The 19400-nt window shown below is 39.9% G+C and overlaps 1 protein-coding gene across 2 annotated transcripts in view; it reads left to right on the forward strand.

The window, feature by feature from the left end:
• The window catches only part of DLG2 (discs large MAGUK scaffold protein 2), a 985470-nt gene extending 966261 nt beyond the window's left edge, over window positions 1-19209 (forward strand). For both annotated transcript variants that reach the window (XM_053971598.1, XM_053971597.1), the window contains 6 exons: window positions 5363-5413; window positions 6174-6275; window positions 7166-7338; window positions 8034-8143; window positions 13243-13334; window positions 14033-19209. In XM_053971598.1, the coding sequence (XP_053827573.1) occupies window positions 5363-5413; window positions 6174-6275; window positions 7166-7338; window positions 8034-8143; window positions 13243-13334; window positions 14033-14139 (635 nt within the window). In that variant the 3' untranslated portion in view covers window positions 14140-19209. The remainder of the gene's footprint in view (window positions 1-5362; window positions 5414-6173; window positions 6276-7165; window positions 7339-8033; window positions 8144-13242; window positions 13335-14032) is intronic.
• Window positions 19210-19400: the final 191 nt, after the last annotated feature.

Below are 19400 nucleotides of genomic sequence, written 5' to 3' on the forward strand. Positions count from 1 at the left end.
GGATATTCTTTCTCCCAGCAGATAACCTTCAGCTCCGTTAATTTCAGGGCAAACCACAGACACATTGGAGAGTAGAATCTAACCCTTTATAAATAATAGTATTTTGGGGCCAAGAACAAATGCTGGCTTGATCTTGAAAGGGATGAGTTGCTACACAGCTGCTGCTGAATCATACAGCCTCGCTCTTATGAAGTCTATGTTAGTTTATTTGTTCCTGTTCTCAGCAGCAAAGCCAAGTATGTTGAGTGGTGTATAAAGTCCTGGTCTAGCAGAAAGTTGTTCTTTTTATGATAAGGACACATACAGCCAATTTTGACTTATCCCTGGACCAGTTAATCAAACCATGATTCAAAGTTTATTTTGAGCTCTGTAACTTAAAATGTTTTGATTTCTTTTTCAAATCAAGCTTGTAAGGACAGATTTTTTACCACGGACTCATCAGTTTTTATTTTGTGAGACATGATTTTCATAATGGGCATGAATTTCAAGTCTCTCTGCATATGTGTTGTAACACTCTTACACTTAGTTCAGTAAAGGTTTTTACAGCTGTCATCAAAATTACATACACATTGTCGCATCTGTTCAGTCTAATTGCATAACTGGTTGAGATTGCACCACTTACCTAGAGAGGCAATACATAACTAAAAGTTAAAAATAAGGAAAAGTGGTAGGAAAAACACTTTTACCTTCTGTCAGCAAATCAGCAAGTCACTCTTCTAATGAGATTTGAAGATTCATAACAAGGTTAAAGGAGTCTTGATTATTACAACAGGTTATTGATTAATAAGGACACTTGCATTGGCTCCCAGAATTACTGTATTATTCAGGCATACACAAACTGGCACAAGTATTGAAGTCTCATTTTATACCCACACAGCTGTATTGATCTTTGCCCATAGACAACTTCTGAGTCTTAAGTTCATGCTCAGACTACTGATGATCATTTTACGTATTGGATTTCCAGCTTTTCATAGCTATCAATAAATATCCAGAAATCATGTGTTCACATAAATAGGGCCCCAGCAAAGGGATTTTGAACCAAATAGAGGCAGAGATATTGTCAAGTGCAGCCTGTGCAAAAGAAAAAAACAAGAAATTGATTTCACCAAGATCTTGCAAATACAGCTCAGGTAATTCATACATTATCCCAAAACCTAAATCGATGGTGGCAGTAAAATAAGCCTTCTTTGAGTTTAAATCCAGGTAAGCAACAAAATTCAGACAAGAGCTTGAAAATTAAATTATTTGGCTCATCTATAAGAATTTAACACGTGTATTGATGGCAACCACCACCAGTAGTCCAACTATTTTAATGAACCCAAAAATTCTCTTTGATTTTTTTAAAACCATAAATAACTTCTAGCTGTCTTCATTAGGGCTACTTTTTTTTTTTAATTCATCCAGTTATATGTCTTTTCAGATTTTTTCATTCACAGGCATTAATAGGATGCCAAAATCTATAGATTTCCACGCATAGGTTGCTGGATTAGGGAGGGTGTTTACATGGAGGCTGCCCCATGGCAGGTCACAGCAGCTCTCCCACCCCATTACCTACACGATGGGTGCAAGTACACCAGACCTGTGGAAGCCCTGGATGCTCTGGCAAGGCAGTAGGAAATGGGGCCTTTTTATGGGTTACATGAAAAAATGCCTGATATCTTCCAAGTCTGCAATGAAATTGGGTTTGAGCCTTTCACAGGCTCTCTGCCATCTAATCAGAAAGGAAAAACAGAGGCATCACACTAAGTCCATTTCAGAGCTACCCATTGGAAACCCTATAAAATTCCTTAAAAAGATTAAATTAATACTCCTTATTAAATTTATCTGGCAGCATAGGACCTCACTGCCCAGTTTATAGAGGTTATGAGTTATAACAAACTCCAGGTTATTCTTCTATTCCCAAGCATGAGAAAACACCGACAGCAAACCAAGAGCAAAGGGAAGCAGGGAGTGGTCCAGAGAAAGTGAAAGTTCTCTAATAATTTTACCCCTAAGTGTGTTACATTTAGGAAACTTTCCCTTTCTTTGTCTTCCATTCCCTTATTTTATTTATTTTCTTCTCTTTTTGACTTAATGGGATTTTACTAAAGAACAGTGGAAGATACCAAAATCCTACAGAAAGGTCTTTTTCTTTTTTCTCTTCTTGTTTTATCTGTTAAATGTCACGAAGATTTTCCAGATCAATACAGCTAACCTGTGCTAATTAAGCTGTTAATGTGAGTGTTAAATGAGGCTTAGGCAAATGATAAGAGCCTGTGTCCTGATGGATTTCACACTATGTCTTCCACCTCAAAGCCATCACAAGGTTAGAGCAATCTGATTATTGATTGACTCTAGAGCTCTTCATTACACTTAATACTTTATGGACTACCTGCAGTACTGACCGAGTGGAGATCATTAAAGAGTACCATCTAGTATAGTTAACATGCAAAACAGCCTCTGAGGACCTACAGGATTTTGTCTGGACAGTACATGGCAGGACTTAATTCACTTAGAAATTTAAGCTTTCCTTTTCCAGAAAAGAAAAACAGTGGAAATGGTGCAGCTTTTCCCCAGTCACACTCCCATGTTGAGTCTGGAACTGAGGGCTGCAGATCCTTACCTCAGGAAGATGTCTGTCTTTAAGTTTTTATCACAGTCAGCCTCAAAGTTTCTCCATATTTACTGCAACACTTTCCAATGGCTTAAACTTCAGCACAATTTTAGTGGAATGGAGAATTTTTCCTTGCCTTCAACCTGGCTACAAGACATCTGTAAAACAGGCTCATTTTTCTCCCTAGCCCATACCCTACAGAGAGTGTGGATGTACCAAAAGCTTTAGCATAGGGACATGTCTGCCAGAGATGGGACAAAAAAGAAAGTAAAATCTGCTGGCTTATCAGTACTGGGTATAAATCTGTGCCAAAGCCAAGTATTAGTCCACAGAAAGGGGAAAAAAAAAAAAAAAAAGAACAATATTTTTAGAATTTTGTCTATTTGTCTCCAATTGCTATTGACACTGTCACTCCCATGAGATTCTGCTGTTTAACTGCAGATGTCTGCATCTGGCTTTGCTGTTTAAATGCTGTTCAGGGACAATGGAGATAATTCACCCTTCTGACTTTTTCTCTTCTCACAAAGTAGACATGTAAAATAAGTCAGATGACTCATATCTTAGAATAAGCACTTACCTATTTGTAGGCAGCCATTGCCTCCAAAAGGTATCTAGGGACAGCTTGACATAAGCATTCAAGCCTCAGGTTTCTGAAATTAGTGAAAGGAAACTCCTGCTGTGGATCTGTTTGCTATTGAAACAAATATCAAGTTTAAGATGGTACTGATACAAACAGGCTCCCCTCCATTTGGCTGGTATGCGACAGCTTCATCACCCACCCTAAGACTGACTTTCTCAGGCTGCTGAAAAAATATAGCCTTGGCTCCTGTGGAGTAGAGGACAGACAGTGCAGGAGCATCCTAGTCCACCCTAGAGTGGATTTTTTTCATCACCAGAGAAATGAGGCTTCCCAAGTTCTACATCACCTCTAAGATTTACTGAGAACCTTAAGGGAAACAAATACATGTGATGCATAAAACCTAAGGTAACAATAATTCTAGATTTCCAACTTTGCAAAAAGCCGAAGAAAAGTGATTACAATATCAAACATTTCCAAACAGAAAAGAAAGTCCTTTTTCCACACTCCTCATATGTTATGTGGCCTTATCCTAAAATACTTTCTAATCTCTTCCTTTTATTAAAAATTATGTTCTCTCCTTTGCTGCTTCAGCACCAGTGCTAGGCAGGAGTTAGTCCTGTCAGTTCTCCCTCTCTCCTAACACATCAGTACCATTTTTTATTTGCTGTTTCTGTCATTGTCAATAATTACATTATTTTTACTTGAAGACCTCTCTTACACATTTGTCACTGCTGCCTAGATACTGTATCACACACAAAAAAATCCACAAACATAGCAGATTCATGGGGTGGGAGTCAGCTTAAGATTTAGCCACAAAAAATTTTGTACCTTCTTGGGAGCTAAGCATTGCATCCAACACAAAGTTTGTTAATACAGTCAGTGGAGCTTCAAGGGCAACTCAGACAGCAGACAGGCAGGCTATTTCTGGGTGAGGTGTACCCACCTCTAAATCCTACATGTATTTCCATCAGGCAAGGCAGCACTCTTCCCTTGTATATGCACACTTTGGTTTGGCAGGAGCCCACCAGAATAATATAACACAGGCTCACGTGCATGCAAGCATATGAAATGAAGGCAACCTTGTCTATTTTATAAAGCACTGGTATGCTTTATGATACTCTTTCTTCTCTAGTATCCCAATTAGTTGCAGAATCCCATCTGTTGATCTTCTCAGAGATAAACCCTGAACTGAGCAAAAATAAAGTCATCATTTTAAACTTTGCTAATTTGTATTTAGAACCTGCCAGAGCTCTCATGTGGTACCAAGTATGTGACAGTAACCCAGAAAGAGAAATGAGCAGGAATTATTCATGCTTTTGGTGAAGAATCCTCCTCCCTCTCCTCTTTCACTCTCTTGAATGGGAGAACAGCGGTGCATCCGGACTGCACACCTGCACCCAAGTCATGGTCCACTTAGTGCCACTTGTTTCTCATGGCAAATTTCTCTGCTTTAGTCCCCTAAATACCACCATGAGGAAACAGCACTGTCCTAAAAGGGCATAGGGAGGACAAATGTATACAATACAATGCTGTGAGAGCTTTGCTGAAGATATTAAAAACCTGCCTAGATATGATCCTGTACAACCTGTTCTAGGTGCTTTAGTGGGGTGGATTGGACTAGATAATCTCCAGAAGTTGAAAGTCCCTTTTAGCCCCAAACATTCTGTGACTCTGTGATTTGTGTTCAGGGAAAGGATAAGAATCAGAAAATAGCTCACAGCTAGATGTTAGGCTGTGAATACACTAGACTATGGAAGCTATGCACTGAAGGACAATCAACCAAAATATATATCTATTCTGTACATAAAAATTGTTCTGTCTAGGTAGCCTGTTGATTTACTCTGCAGCAACATGTTAGGGCCTTAACAATAGGAAAAGCATTCCATCTTATATCGCTGCACTATCCTTATAAACAGACTTGTATCAAATCACAAATAATGGTATGTTGCCCATCAATAAAAAAGTCCAACTTCAGTAAATAGAATTGAAACACATGGAAGGGGAGGGGAGGGAAGAAAAAAACTGTGTCCATACCTGGAAGTTATAATGAATTGGAATGGTTCAGGTGAGAGGCTTATCAAGACAGAAGTGTTGAACCTCGTCTGTCTCTATGTGAAGCATTTTATCAAACTTAAGTACCTGACATGTTACTCACCAGCTTCAATCTCTTCTCCTTCTTCTCTCATCAGGAGGCCAAGAGGACTGCATCCTTTCTTATGAACCTGTCACAAGACAGGAAAGTAAGTTTCATCTTACTTTCTATCACTCTTCCTTATGTTTTTCATTTCAGAATTTGGGAGCCAGCAGAGTGGTAAGCCTTGCTCTGCCAGTCCCAGATTCACTGTGGCTTCATTTTCTTGGACACTTAGTATATTTTCACATGAAAAAAACCCTGATGTTATGGTATTCCTTGCAAGCCACCACTTTTTAACATTCCCAGGACTCTTCTCCCCAGTACGTTCTCATGGACTTCACTAGTACAGAAAATTAATCAGTCTACAAAATATTGATGTAGATTTTCTAGATTTACTGCAATATTGTCACATGGAAAGCATTTACTATTTTGCTTCTCCTGTGATATATGCCACTGTCCAGGGCAGACAAACATATGGAAAGGCAACTTAAAATGGGAGCACATCCATCTGGTTTAATGGAGGATGCACTCATATAACTTGAAGTGAAACGAAGACTATAATAGCCTTTCTATACCTCATGGAAGAGTCCATCTGCAAGCATTTGGGAATGGCCTTGTTGAGTGATAGCAAATATATCTTTGCTTCTACATAGTCATTTGACTCGTGCATGGACCATCACAGAGCTCTGCAGTGGTACTCATTCAATTCCTCCTTTTTCATGTCAATAAATAAAATATTCATCAATAAAATGTGCACCTAAATTTTCACTTCATACATAAAGACGACAACTCTGGTTAGTGATATTTGGGTGCATTTATTTATTATTGTGGTAAGACCATCAAAATGTGATCCTTTTGTTTTTCAGTTAATTACACCAGGCCGGTTATTATTCTGGGTCCTATGAAAGATCGGATCAATGATGATTTGATATCCGAGTTCCCTGATAAGTTTGGATCATGTGTACCACGTAAGTATGATTCTATTCCAAGTTCTGCAGCTGAGTGAATGGTACCCCTTGGTGCCACACATTAAGTAAATTTCTACAAAAGCAGCATCCATAATTATGCACAGTTGTGTTTCTCAAAAGTCATTTTTTCATCAGACAGAAAAGGTGAAAAGAATGAATAAATTTTTTTAAAAAAATTAAAATGTTGTGAACATCTGGGAAAAAAAATCTGAAAAATTTGAAATTCTAGTAAAATGTAAAAGTTTGAACTCAATTGCACTGCATCCACCAATAAATATACAGAATAATCTGTGATTTGTGTGAGATATGGACTGTTGAATCAGAAAGCAATGTTAGACCTTGAATTAAACAGAATATTTATATCTTGGACAATTAGAGCTTGCTGTTTATTTGAAGGCCTAATTGCAGTCGTACTTCATTGTAAATGGTTGTCTCTGGCAATACACTAACTTAAAACTACTAGAGATGAGAACAGAATCAGGCTTATAAATAAGGCTAAATTGAGTTGATGAGATCACAATTAATTTTATCACCATAATAACATTAAATTTAAAATATGAAATGCATTTTATATTTGAGGTTTGTGTGTGGTTCTGCTGAAAAAAGTGGAATTCTGGTAAACCCTAATTTTATTTTAGCCTGTATTGATTGGAGGTAAACATCAGAAGGTATTACTACAAAAAGACAGCTTTATTGGCTTAGCTCCATTAAAAACAATATGGAGTATGGAGTATTAAAAGCAATATGTAGTAGCCAGACGTCTGCTCTCAGATGTGAAGTGCCCCCACTTAGAGCAGACCCAGCATTGCCCACTGGGCAAACCATGGCTGCATTTTTCACACTAATTGTTTTTGCAGACTTGTACATCTTCTGTCTTTTGTTTCATGCAGATACCACACGGCCAAAGCGTGACTATGAAGTGGATGGGAGAGATTATCATTTTGTCATTTCAAGAGATCAAATGGAAAAAGATATCCAAGAGCACAAATTTATAGAAGCTGGGCAGTACAATGATAATTTGTATGGCACTAGTGTCCAGTCTGTGAGATTTGTGGCAGAAAGGGTAGGTAGTTTTATTGCCGGTGCAACATGATCTGCTTTGTTTTCACATTGTGTCTCAGACATGATTCTCTGCCAAAAATATAGCTGCAAAACGGCATCCTAATATTTATAGGCTTTATAATGTCTCCACAAGTGGAGTCTGTGACTTTGAATGACATCATCCTTGGCACTGTCTGTAGTTGGATGTAGTGCCATGGATTCAGGGTTCTAACACAGTGCCTCAAGAACTCCTCAAAACAGCCTCTACTCTTCCCTCTCTAAGACAGGTAGATAAACTAAATCACCTTCACAGAGGCAAAAGAACAAACCACAGAAAGATTAAATTATTTGCCTCAGGTGACACAGGGTGTCTTTGACGTAAACAAGAATTGAATTAATCACTTAGAATGTGGACATCCTATTGCTTTTATGAACTGATTTTCCTCATCTCAAGAAAATCCTCCTGCCCCTGCAAATTTCATCCCATTAAAAAATAAATCCTAAGTTTGTTCCTGTATCACCAGTGTATATTTATACTGGCACCAAAGCAAAGGAAAGAACGCAGCATAGTGGAGCACATACCCTGGGCTACCCCTTCCCTGGTGTGCCAGTAATGGCCCCGTTCCAGGGCACTGTGTCGCAGATTTGCTTCCTATCTTTTGGCTGATCTGCAGCAAAATCTGCAAAAATAAACACATGCTCATCTGTTTCCAACAGGGCAAGCACTGTATACTTGATGTGTCAGGAAATGCTATCAAACGACTACAAGTTGCACAACTCTATCCCATTGCTATCTTCATTAAGCCCAAATCATGGGAGCCTCTGATGTGAGTATAAACTTCTTCAAGCATTTTATTATTTTCAGGTACAGCCTCAAGTGGCACCACACAGGTCTACATTTGAGTCTATATTTGGTTTGTTCTTTAAAATTAGTAATAATGAGATGAAGTAGGAAGAGTGCCCTCAGAACCTGTCATCCACTGTATCCAGGTATCTCAAGGAACAAGCCATAGCTTTGAACCTTTCAGACTGGCACACATGGGATTATGTCCTGGACCACAAAGGACCCCCTGCCAGTGGTTGCTGTACTTGCTCCAACCTGTGCAACAAGTTCACCAGGGACTCACTCACACAGCTTGGCTTGTCCCATGCATCCTCAGGTGCTCTTGGGGTTTACAGCCTGGCCAAGGGCACGAACTAGGGGCTAAACCTGTGTCAGACTTGAGGCGTGTTCCTCTTCACCAGCCCTTCACTTACCTGCAGGTCTATAAGAGGATAGGCAAGGAGTCATGGGACTGGAGAAGGGCAAACATAACACTTACAAGAATGAAAGAGAAGGCACCAGCTCTGTGCTGCCAAGGCTGTCCGAGGCGGCACCTACTTTGGGGGATAAGATCAAAACTCAATGTAAGATTAGTAAGATGAAATTCAGCACAGACAAAGGAGAGACAATGAAAGGCACGAGTACAAGCAGGGAATAATTTAGCTATAGCACTGCAGAAAAACATCTCTCAGTTGGGGTGGATCATGCAGGAATATGAATGGATGGGTAATGTGGTTGCAAAAAAGGAATTTGCCACTGTGGGCTGTAGTCATATCAGTGTTGTGTAAGGACACAATAGACTGCTATTTTGTTTCACGGGGCCTCAGCTGGAGTGCTGGCCTGATTCTGGGTTCCACCCTCCTGGTGGAGGAAGAGCAGGGATTACCTAGCATCACAGAGAGAAGGCTGAGGTGGAAATATGGAATTGATATTCAGCCTGAGTTAAAACTCAGCATAAAATACATGGTTATCAAGTTGTTTTCCATGTACACTTACAGTTATGCAAGAGCTATCAGCTTAATTTGCTGTGATAGGGGTGAAATTTTGTGCCAGTTCTGTTCAATATTTTTACTGATGACATGGATGAGGGTATTGAGTGTTTCATTAGTGATTTTGCAGACTACACTAAGCTAGGAGTGTGTGTCAATCTGCTGGAAGGTAGGAGGGCTCTGCAGAGAGACCTGGAATGGTTGGATGAATGGGCAAAGTCCAAAAAGATGAAGTTTAATAAATCCAAGTGCCGAGTCCTGCATTTTGGCCACAATAACCCCCTGGAGCGTTATAGGCTGGGAATGGTGTGGCTGGACAGTGCCCAGCCAGAAAGGGACCTGGGGGCACTGGTCAACAGCAGGCTGGACATGAGCCAGCAGTGTGCCCTGGTGGCCAAGAAGGCCAAGGGCATCCTGGCCTGTATCAGGAATGGTGTAGCCAGCAGGAGCAGGGAGGTCATTCTCCCCCTGTACTCAGCACTGGTGAGGCCACACCTTGAGTGCTGTGTCCAGTTCTGGCCCCTCAGTTTGGGAAGGACATTGAGACGCTTGAGCGCATCCAGAGGAGGGATACAAGGTTGGTGAGGGAACACAAGCCCTTGAGGAACCACTGAGGCAGCTGGGTGTGTTCAGCCTGGAAAAAAAGGCGATTCAGAGGCGACCTTATCACTCTCTGCAACTTCCCGAAAGGTGGTTGTAGCCAGGTGGGGGTTGGTCTCTTTCACCAGGCAGCAACTGACAGAACCAGAGGACACAGTCTCAAGCTGCACCAAGGGAAATGTAGGTTGGATATTCGGAAAAAGTTTTTTATGGAAAGAGTGACCAAGTACTGGAACTGTCTGCTGGGGAGGTGGTGGAGTCACCATCCCTGGATGTGATTAAAAAAGGACTGGATGTGGCACTTGGTGCCATGGTTTAGTTGAGGTGTTAGGGCATGGGTTGGACTTGATGATCTTGAAGGTCTCTTCCAACCTAGTGATTCCGTGATTCTGTGATTCCCATTCCCCTGGGCTCTGCAAATGCGAAGTAGTGCCATAGGTTTGTGTTTGACAGCTAAAACGTTGGCACTCCCCCTCCTGTGACAGATGTGTGTCTGGTGATGGTAACAGTGTGCCTGCAGCCACTGGTCATGGAGCTGGAGAATTCCAACATGACCCATCCCCGGAATATGCATTCTTCTTGGCCCTGCCTTTGGCAATGACCTTATTGTATGTCCAGCCATATTACAAGGAATGATGCACAATATCTGATACTTGCACAGCACCATCCTGACTTCCTGATTTTTCTTCCAGCCCTACAATTCAATAATATTCTGATTTTGTTGCTGTATAGAAGGGGAAGGGTAGTCTGATAGCCTGCCTTCCGCACTGATTGTTTTAACAGAGATCTTAACATACAGTTTTCCCATTCATAAAACATTTCCATTATTTGTTTAATGCTGGCATTGCCTCTGGAGTGATTAAAAAAAAACAAAGTTAATAAAAGTGGCCCTTACTCTGGAAAATACATCAGGCAGAACCAGAAAAGTGGCAATAACATAAAGGCTTTGTTGATTTGATGTTAGAATAGCAAATCCTTGAATAGACTGAATGGTGTTATAAAGATGCAAAATATTATGACAATCATTCTGTTGTTGAACCAAAGCAATGCTAATACTTCACAAGTGGGCTGTTCAAGAAATGCCTGGACTTGGCACTCAGTGCTATGATCTAGTTAACAAGGTGGTGATCAGTCAAAGGTTGGACTTGATGATCTTGGAGGTGTTTTTCAACTTAATTCTGTGTCTCAGTCATTTTTAGGTATGTGAGTACTGCAACACAAAAAATTATAGGCTTATCTGTCATAACTATTACTCTTGTTCATACAAATGAGTTGAAAGCTACTTCAATAGCAAAGTCAAAACACAAAAGACAAAAAAATTCCTAATCACAAGATGCAGAGAAACAAAGACAAAAGAGTTATTTTTCATCAAAATTAGCACATAAAGTTGTAGTGTCTCATTTATGCATATGCTCATTTGCAGCCATCTGAAGTGGAGGTAAGAAGAGTGAAGGGAGCATAAATCAAAATTGCACCTGCACTTGAAAGAACACATGGCCATTGCTGTAAACAAACTGCTCTATCACCCCTTCCTTCCTCCCTCCCTTCCTCCCTCCCTCCATCACTTCCTCTCTTCCCATTCCTACATGACTCCACCTGGTTTACTCCCAGAGCCATGGTTGTTCATACCCTTCAATCAGCCTCTCTCTCTAGAGGAATGAGGACAGTGGTGAGATCATGGGGATGAGAAATGGAAGTAAGAAAGGAACCTGCCTGGGTGATCTCTTTGCTGGGAGAGGACGAAGGCCCTGGAAAATATGCATTATATTTTGAATTCACCAGCTGTGCAAGTCCCCAGCTAAGAAATAAGAAATAGAAGGGCCTGCAGTAAGACAGCATTTTAATTTCATCATGAAAAATGGACATCATGGTCCTCCCCTTCTCCATCCTTTCTTCTAAGGGCTCAGAATGGGCAGATTCGGGAATACAAATAGCACAGTTTTATACCCCAGGCAAATCTACAACCTGAAAGTGTAATGCAAATTTCTACCTGTTTCAAAGTACTTCCTATTTTAAACACTTGTTTATATTTGTATTATCTTCTCTGCTGTCCAAAGATCTTGAGAAAGACTTCTCAAAAATTTACCAGAAACAGATCTGAAAAGATGATGTTAGCATTGCAGTATTGGTTAAGTGCCCATAAGATGAAAGTGTTAAGTTTGCCTAAGAATTTGCAGTGGCGTGTCACACTACAAGACAGAGTTTTAGTTCAGTCACCTCAAGCAGGAGTAGCTGATGTGAAGTCCACCTGATTAGATAGCAATCTTTCCAATAAATAGAATTAGTATTATTACAAATCTAGCAGAACACACGGATTATAGTAAACCTTTTTATATAATCTACAAATAACTGACATAAATTTTAAAATAAATCTTTCTTATCCTTCATTTTATAAACCTGCTTTCTCCATGGCATTAGTACTTGCAAAGAGATTTTTCTAAGCATTGTTCGCAGCTATACGGTTACTTATATAGGTAGGCAGCTTTAAGCCATTTCTGGAAACTCCTTTTTGCATCCCGGACATCTTCCAGGATGTTTTTCAGAAGTCAAGTAGGTGTTAGCTGTAGCACATTCATACTGTTGTGCACTTCATAGAGCATTTTTTTTACACTATCATGTCCATAATTTCCTACATGCATCACCCATGGCATACTGTATACAGTCCATTACCACATAATCATATGATTCAGTGCAAGGCATAAATCAGATTTATGCTCTCCTAGTTGCCTCAGAAAATTTCTGTCATGTTTTAAGAAAAAAATGAATCTACGCTGGGAAAAATGCTAGAACAAGCAAACTCTATTTATTATTGATAATTTGGACAGCTATGGGCATATGAGTATAAGGCAGTGAATGAGCATGATCTTGATTAATTGCAAGTATGCAGTGGTATTAATACCTGAACATGCACAGGCAGGACAACTCATTTCTTAAACTTATTAAATAGTGCTTCTGTTGAAACAGAAATGCTCCATCAAATAACAAAACTCTGAAGAAACCAGAATGTTACCTTCTATATTTGTTTTTTTATTTATTAGCAGCCAATAAGCAGTCAATAAGCAGCAACCTTATCCATCTGAGACCACCAGCTGAGTCTGGGAGATGCAGAGGTTCCTGAAGGAGGTTCAGGCAGGAGTGCTGAGTGTTCAGACTGTGCGACATCCTGGATTCCAGACCTGTCTATGAGCTCCTGATGTCTCAAGTCTATCTCAGTTAGCAGCTGCCAGACTCAGGCTTTGTATTTTTTTTTTTTTTTGAGAATGTAGAGTAGTGAACCCAAAATAAAAATTTGGTGGAAAAAAATGAAATGGGAAATAGTCTGAATAAGTAGTTTTGTACTACATAAGAATGAAATTAAATTGAAAATATTGAAGCTGTCCATTAACTGTTGGAAGAATTTTACCATTTCATTCTTTTACCAATCTCAATCCATCTGTGATTCATTTGAGCATGCCTTTTGAAAGCCATTCTAGCAAGAATCTAAACTTTTTGATTACTTCCTCCATCTTTCTAGGGAAATGAATAAACGTCTTACAGAGGAGCAAGCAAAGAAAACCTATGATCGAGCAATTAAATTAGAACAAGAATTTGGAGAATATTTCACAGGTATGTTTTTATTAATACCATTTTTTTCCCAAGATACAGTCTTTTATTGCAAAACTGCTGGATCAACCCTGTCTTTGAGCTAGAGTACCTATCAGTATTGTGTGTGCCCAGAGCAAGGACTTCTGGCTTGAGAGTATTGTTTCCTTGAAATTCAAGAGCAGTTGAGGCACTTGACTCCTCAAAAGTTTGATGTCCTAAAGAAGTATCTATGTGGAGGGAAATTAAGGGACAAACCACTGTGCTTTGTGTTACAGTTATTTTACCTTCTGTCAGCTTGAGCCTGGTCTTATTAACCTCAGCAGACAAGAGTGAACTCAATATAACCAGATCAGAAAGGTTGCAAATCTGCTGCTGCCCACTGCTGAAGTAGGTTTCTAAATTGAATGAAGTGTAAAGCTTGACCTCCAACAGTGTGAGGATCTCTTGTGCTGCTCTTCCCAGGACAGAAGTGCTAGTTCTCTGAACTAACCTGGCTCAGTCTTCTCAGTACAAGCAGTGGGATGGATCTCTGCCATAGGCAGGTGCCATTGATTTGAACTTAATTGTCATTTGCAGGGGCATGACTTTTCCATAAACATCTCAGTATGCCAGTATTCCTTCTCATTTTGTGAGTATCTATGAGTGTGCTGAAGATCTGCTGACACTGGATGCTGTATCTATTAATTAAAAGAAATATTGATATGTTTTCTCTACTGCAGCTATTGTCCAAGGAGATAGCTTAGAAGATATATATAATCAATGCAAACTTGTAATTGAAGAACAATCTGGGCCTTTCATCTGGATTCCTTCAAAGGAAAAATTATAAATTAGCCACTGCACCTCTGATTACGACGGGAGAATATTTAGAAGAAAACTATAATATACTATTTGGAGGCTTTCCTGTTTTTGTTGCATTTATGTTCTTTGCAGTCAATGTGAATTTTGATGAATGTACAACACAAAGTGTTTGAAGCCATGAAGGACACTGATGGGTCAAAGGGTAGGAACAAAAAGACTTCTACCATATAAAGCAAATCTGTTGTGTGCTCAGAGCACGAGTTGTAGGTATAAACTTTTGACGTGGAGACCCTCTGTCAAGGGGAGCTAAGCCACCTCCTGTGCCCACGCGGACATTTTGATCAATTTCAATGGCTAAGCTCAGTGTGTTGATTGCTTTAGAGAAGTTCCCAGCTCTTGAACCTCACAGAGGGCTTGATCCTGCAAGGCGCTCAGCACTTGACCCCAATTCCTACACATGAGTAGCCTGTTGACTTGGAGTCACTTGTGACCCTTTCCTATGCCATTCAGTCCCACCGGTTCCAGTAGGACTATTCACATGCTCAAAGCTAGGCACAGGCTTAAGCATTTTTGCTAGATCAGGGCCACATGCACCTTGCAAAATCAAGCTCAGAGTATTTGGTCTGCTTCCTACTGAGGTCACTGTTGGGACACTCTGTGACCTGACTGGGAGGCGGGTCTTGTTCCAAGCTTGTCATTGCACATTTGTAGTTGGTATACTCGACTTTGGTAACTATGCACATCTTTTGATTTCTGAAACCAACTCAAGCTTTTTTTTTTCCCCTTTGGAAGCACTATTGCATCAGGAACTACCAACAATATGGTTTATTTTGATGGTGTTTAGAGGTAGGAGAGGATGGAAGCATTTCACACCACACACATGTGCACACAAACACATTCCCATGCAGACAGACACATGTACGAGGATTCACAGCACCTATGTTAACAAGGAGGGATACAACTGGGAAAAGCTTTAAAATTTTTGATTGTCTATTTTATCATTTATATTGATAGAAGGCACTTAAAGATGGAATAATTTATAAAAATTAAAATATATTGATGTATAGAAACTAATTTCTATAGGTAAAATGTTTTTGTGAAGATATTTTGTAAAGATTAATTAATTGAAAGATTAAATATTTACACCCTTGTGCGACTGTCAAATGTAAAGAGGACCATCAAGTTGCATTATACCTCTTCCATAACAGATTCTCTATTATTAATGACAAGCAAGAAAATTCCTTAAAAAGTAGTTGTCATCTTTTTTTTTTTTTTTTTAATTTAATCCTCTGCCTTGCCTCTGTTTAATCATGATGAACTCCTTTGGAAAGATCTCTTGAACTCACTGCCCTGTAGGAATTTTCTGAGCACAAAAGGATAATGCATCTTTGAGAGGGTCAACTATTCAGAAGCAAAATGTCAGTGCTTAAATGCAGCTAATAATTTCTGTCTTAGGAAGGAGGCACCCTTAATCCCCAAATGTTTTATTACTCTTCCTGTTTCCCTCAGGGAAATAACAAAAACATTTGATCTTTCCTCTCTTTGCAGGCAGGTCACCAACTAACTTGTATCTTCATTCATTTCACAGTCAACAAGGGTCTTAAAAGCAAAAACTGAGGCAATAGACATTTGTGAGGGATTTGGGGAAAGTCTGTGGAATTGCAGTCTGGGGTGTACGGAAGGGGAGAAGGAGGTTTTTTTTTCTCATTTCACATTGCCCTTCTTCTGTATAGTGATGCCATTCCTCACTGACTTACAAGGGGACAACTGCAACAGATGCTATGACAGTAAAACTGAATTGCCTTTGCTGCTGCTGGACCATGTTCTCTATAAAACCCAGACTCCTGCCTCTGCTGCACTGCAGGAGTGCAATGCTTATAGCTGGTGGCTACAGCAGCCCTAATGCTATGGATGTCTTAAGGGCAAATGCTAAATAGACTCCTCTGGCACTTATCTGTCTGAAGCTTACACTTCTACACCCTGTCCAGCTGACACGGCTACCCAGCCACCTTCCGCGGACAGCGCGACGAGCTGGATGTTTGCAAAAGCCACCAGCAGTGACAGGGTTAAAAACACGGGCATTTTACTGGCTCTTGAGTGGGCCTCTCACGCTTACTGCCCAACTATGGTAACCGAGAAGTTCACACTTCTTTAACTATTTTTCCTGCCTGGTCAGCGCAGATTTATAAACAAGGGTTTCAGTTAAGTCTCCAGAAGAGCTTTGTAATCAGAAGGGCTATAAACATTTTTTTTAATATTAATTAATAAATGCTTTGATTTTGGACAATTCTGCAGAAATCCACAGAGTGACCCCAGATCTTTGGAAGCCATGGATTTTTCCATGCTAGCAAAATACTATTGCCCCAGGTTGGGAAATAGCCCACCAGACCTGAAAAACCAAGTATCCTAAAGCAGGAACTTCATTCTAATTTTCAGCTCTGTTTTTAAGCAATCAATCACATCTGCTTCTTTGTTTCTTAGTTCAGCATGCAGCCTTTTATGGTACTATCCTACTAGTAACTGTTTTGCTTTGTCATGTGCTGTGCTTTACAGTGAACAGTAACACTACGGCTGAGTACAATCAATTTTTCCATCAGTCCTTGGTTACTGTAGTAACATTATTTATTTTTCCCTGTCTGTTGTTTGTGCTTCCATTTTAGAGTTGACATTGCACTTCTTTTTTTTTTTTTTTTTTTAAATAAAACGTATATTTAAAAACAAACCGTCAAGAGAATCAGTGAGAGGTCTTATTTCCCTTAGGACTTGTACTCCCATTTGTTTTGTGTGTTGATGTTTTGCATTCCATGTTGCAGCATCCTAAGAGCTGCAGTCCATTTTTGCATTGCAGCTGTTCAGATCATACTGGGTGGTAGTGGGAGGAGGAAGAAAAGCATAAGACTCCTGCAAAATTACATCTGGTGAAAAATAAGAAGTCCAAACTCACAACCCACAGCAATTGCCGCCTGACTCTGTATTGATGCTAACACAGCTTATCATAATCAGATTCCTTTTCTGTCCATGTTAAAGACTTGGGAGCATCTAACCATGAGATCAATGCAAATGCTGGACCCTTTAGGAAAAGTGCCAGATCACACCCCTGGTGCTATATCTCATGTTCTGGCACAGTGTGTAGCACCATAGGGTCTAAGCAGAATCAAAATTATCACAGCTTTTTGTCCACCCATGAATGATCACAATGACATCTTGCTAGCTTTGTGCAGATGTGCAATATTACAACTGAATTATTTTTCCTTGCCACAAACAAACAAAAAAAAATCTTCCATGCACTGACTCATTGAGAGTTTCCTAACAGGGCTCAGTGGAATGGCACTTCACTGGTCTTACAGTCTGATCATCAACCAGTAGAAGAGCCTCTTTTTTGCTTAATCCCCCTTCCTACAAAGGTACCCTGTCCATGCTAGTGCTCTGTAATTTGTTTGGTAGTAAAGGCTGTTTCTAGATCAATATTCTGTGATGTAATTGTGTTTGTACCTAGCATGGTTTGATGCTCTGGTGTGGATAGGGTCCTAAGAACCACTTGATGAAGGTCAAGGATAAGAAATCTCTCCATTGCACTGAAATTACAAATCTTCATCCTGGAGAGCAGTGTGGTACCTGAGCTAATAACCACTACGAGCCAGCAACAGTGTCCTAGGTATACAACATCCACCTACCTATTTACATTAGTTTTCTATGGAGAAATTGTTGGCATTACACCTTCACTGTTACTCGTTCATCAGCACCCAGTCAAATTGTATTTTTGGTTTGGTTTTCTTATATTTGAGTTTTTGTTTTTCAAATTGTATCCCTGACCCAGAGGATTCAGTGAGTGAAAACACAAGGATGTTTGTAGGAAAAACTGTGCTGAGGAAAAAGTATCAACCTCCTTTTTCAGATGCAGATTTAAAGCCATAATATCTGCTGTGTTCACAGAAAGTGGTCTTTTATCCTTCACAGCTTTTAATCTCAATATTTTCCCTCTTAAACATTTTGCCTGTCATGTTATGCATGTGGTTCACTGTGCAACTACATTCAAGTGCGCAAGCCCCTTCCTTGGTGGAATAAACATTTTTCTTTCCCATTAAAAATCAGACATTTTGTCAATTGGTTCAGAAATAAGGATGAGGTTATTATGCTAAAAAAAGGAAGTTTCCATTCTAGGACACAAATCAGCATCAAAGCTAACAGATAACATCTAAAATCTATCCAGCATATAGCTAGCCTAGATCCTCAGCTGGTGGAAATCGCGATCACTCCTCTGATTTCAATGGAGACCATCCCATTTATACCACCTGAAGTTAAACATCCATCCTCCTCATCATACTAATTTTTTTGCATCTCTGTAAAACACCAAGGCCACCTGATTAAATAGCAGCTCAGCACTTTCCATCATCATTTACTGCTTATTTTACTGTAACACCCAGAGGGCCAAGTCATGGACCAAGATCCTTTTGAGGCCAGTGCTGTGAAATTGCTAACAAAAATACCCCAAGGGCCAAATGGATTTGCAGAAGGCTTCAGCTGCACTGACATCTCACCGAGAGCTATAGGAACTACCACTTCATTGGCCCTTTTTTGAGATTCTGCCTTTAAGGTGAAAAGCAGGAGAGGCAATCTATCATCTCTCACACCACATTAGCAGCTTACACCTTCTGGCCCTACAGCACAGGCAACTTGCCCTGATGTAAAACAGCATTTCTGGGCATGGGAGCGAGCATCCTAGGCAAGATCTTTGGTGCAGAGGGGGAAAAGCATTAAAAAAGGGGGAAAAAAATGGCAACACTGTTGGCTCTTAGTGGGATAGCCTTTTAATTTCTGGATTTGTGCTCCTAAATTTGAATTGGCCAGTTTGAATTTCTGAGTGCAGCAGCCTGTCTGCACCAAGCTGCTCCCTCCAGCACAATGTCCGGCGTGCGTCTCTTTATCAGGATGTTTCTCAGTCCAGCTGTAGTGTGGGGTACTCAGAATCTGAACTGGAGTTTACAAAACACCCTGTCCAGCTTACACTCCTGTTATGTGTAAATACTCTGCGCATCCATTCCATTTGTGTAAAGAATAAAGCACACACAATTATAAAAATTAAGCTGTATATTTCATACTAGCTGTGTCCTTGCTTATTTATTCCAGTCCAAGCTCTCAGCTGTGGTTCAGTTGTAAATGCTTGATAGAGTGTTTATAAATATGTCATGAATTTTATTATAAAATATTAATATTAAAGCATTTTTACACTTTATAGCAAATTGCTTCTTCACAAGGCATAATTTGTCTTTTTTCCTTGGAGCAGAATAG

The sequence above is a fragment of the Vidua macroura genome, chromosome 2 (assembly GCF_024509145.1).
Source record: "Vidua macroura isolate BioBank_ID:100142 chromosome 2, ASM2450914v1, whole genome shotgun sequence".
In the NCBI taxonomy this organism is placed as follows: domain Eukaryota; kingdom Metazoa; phylum Chordata; class Aves; order Passeriformes; family Viduidae; genus Vidua; species Vidua macroura.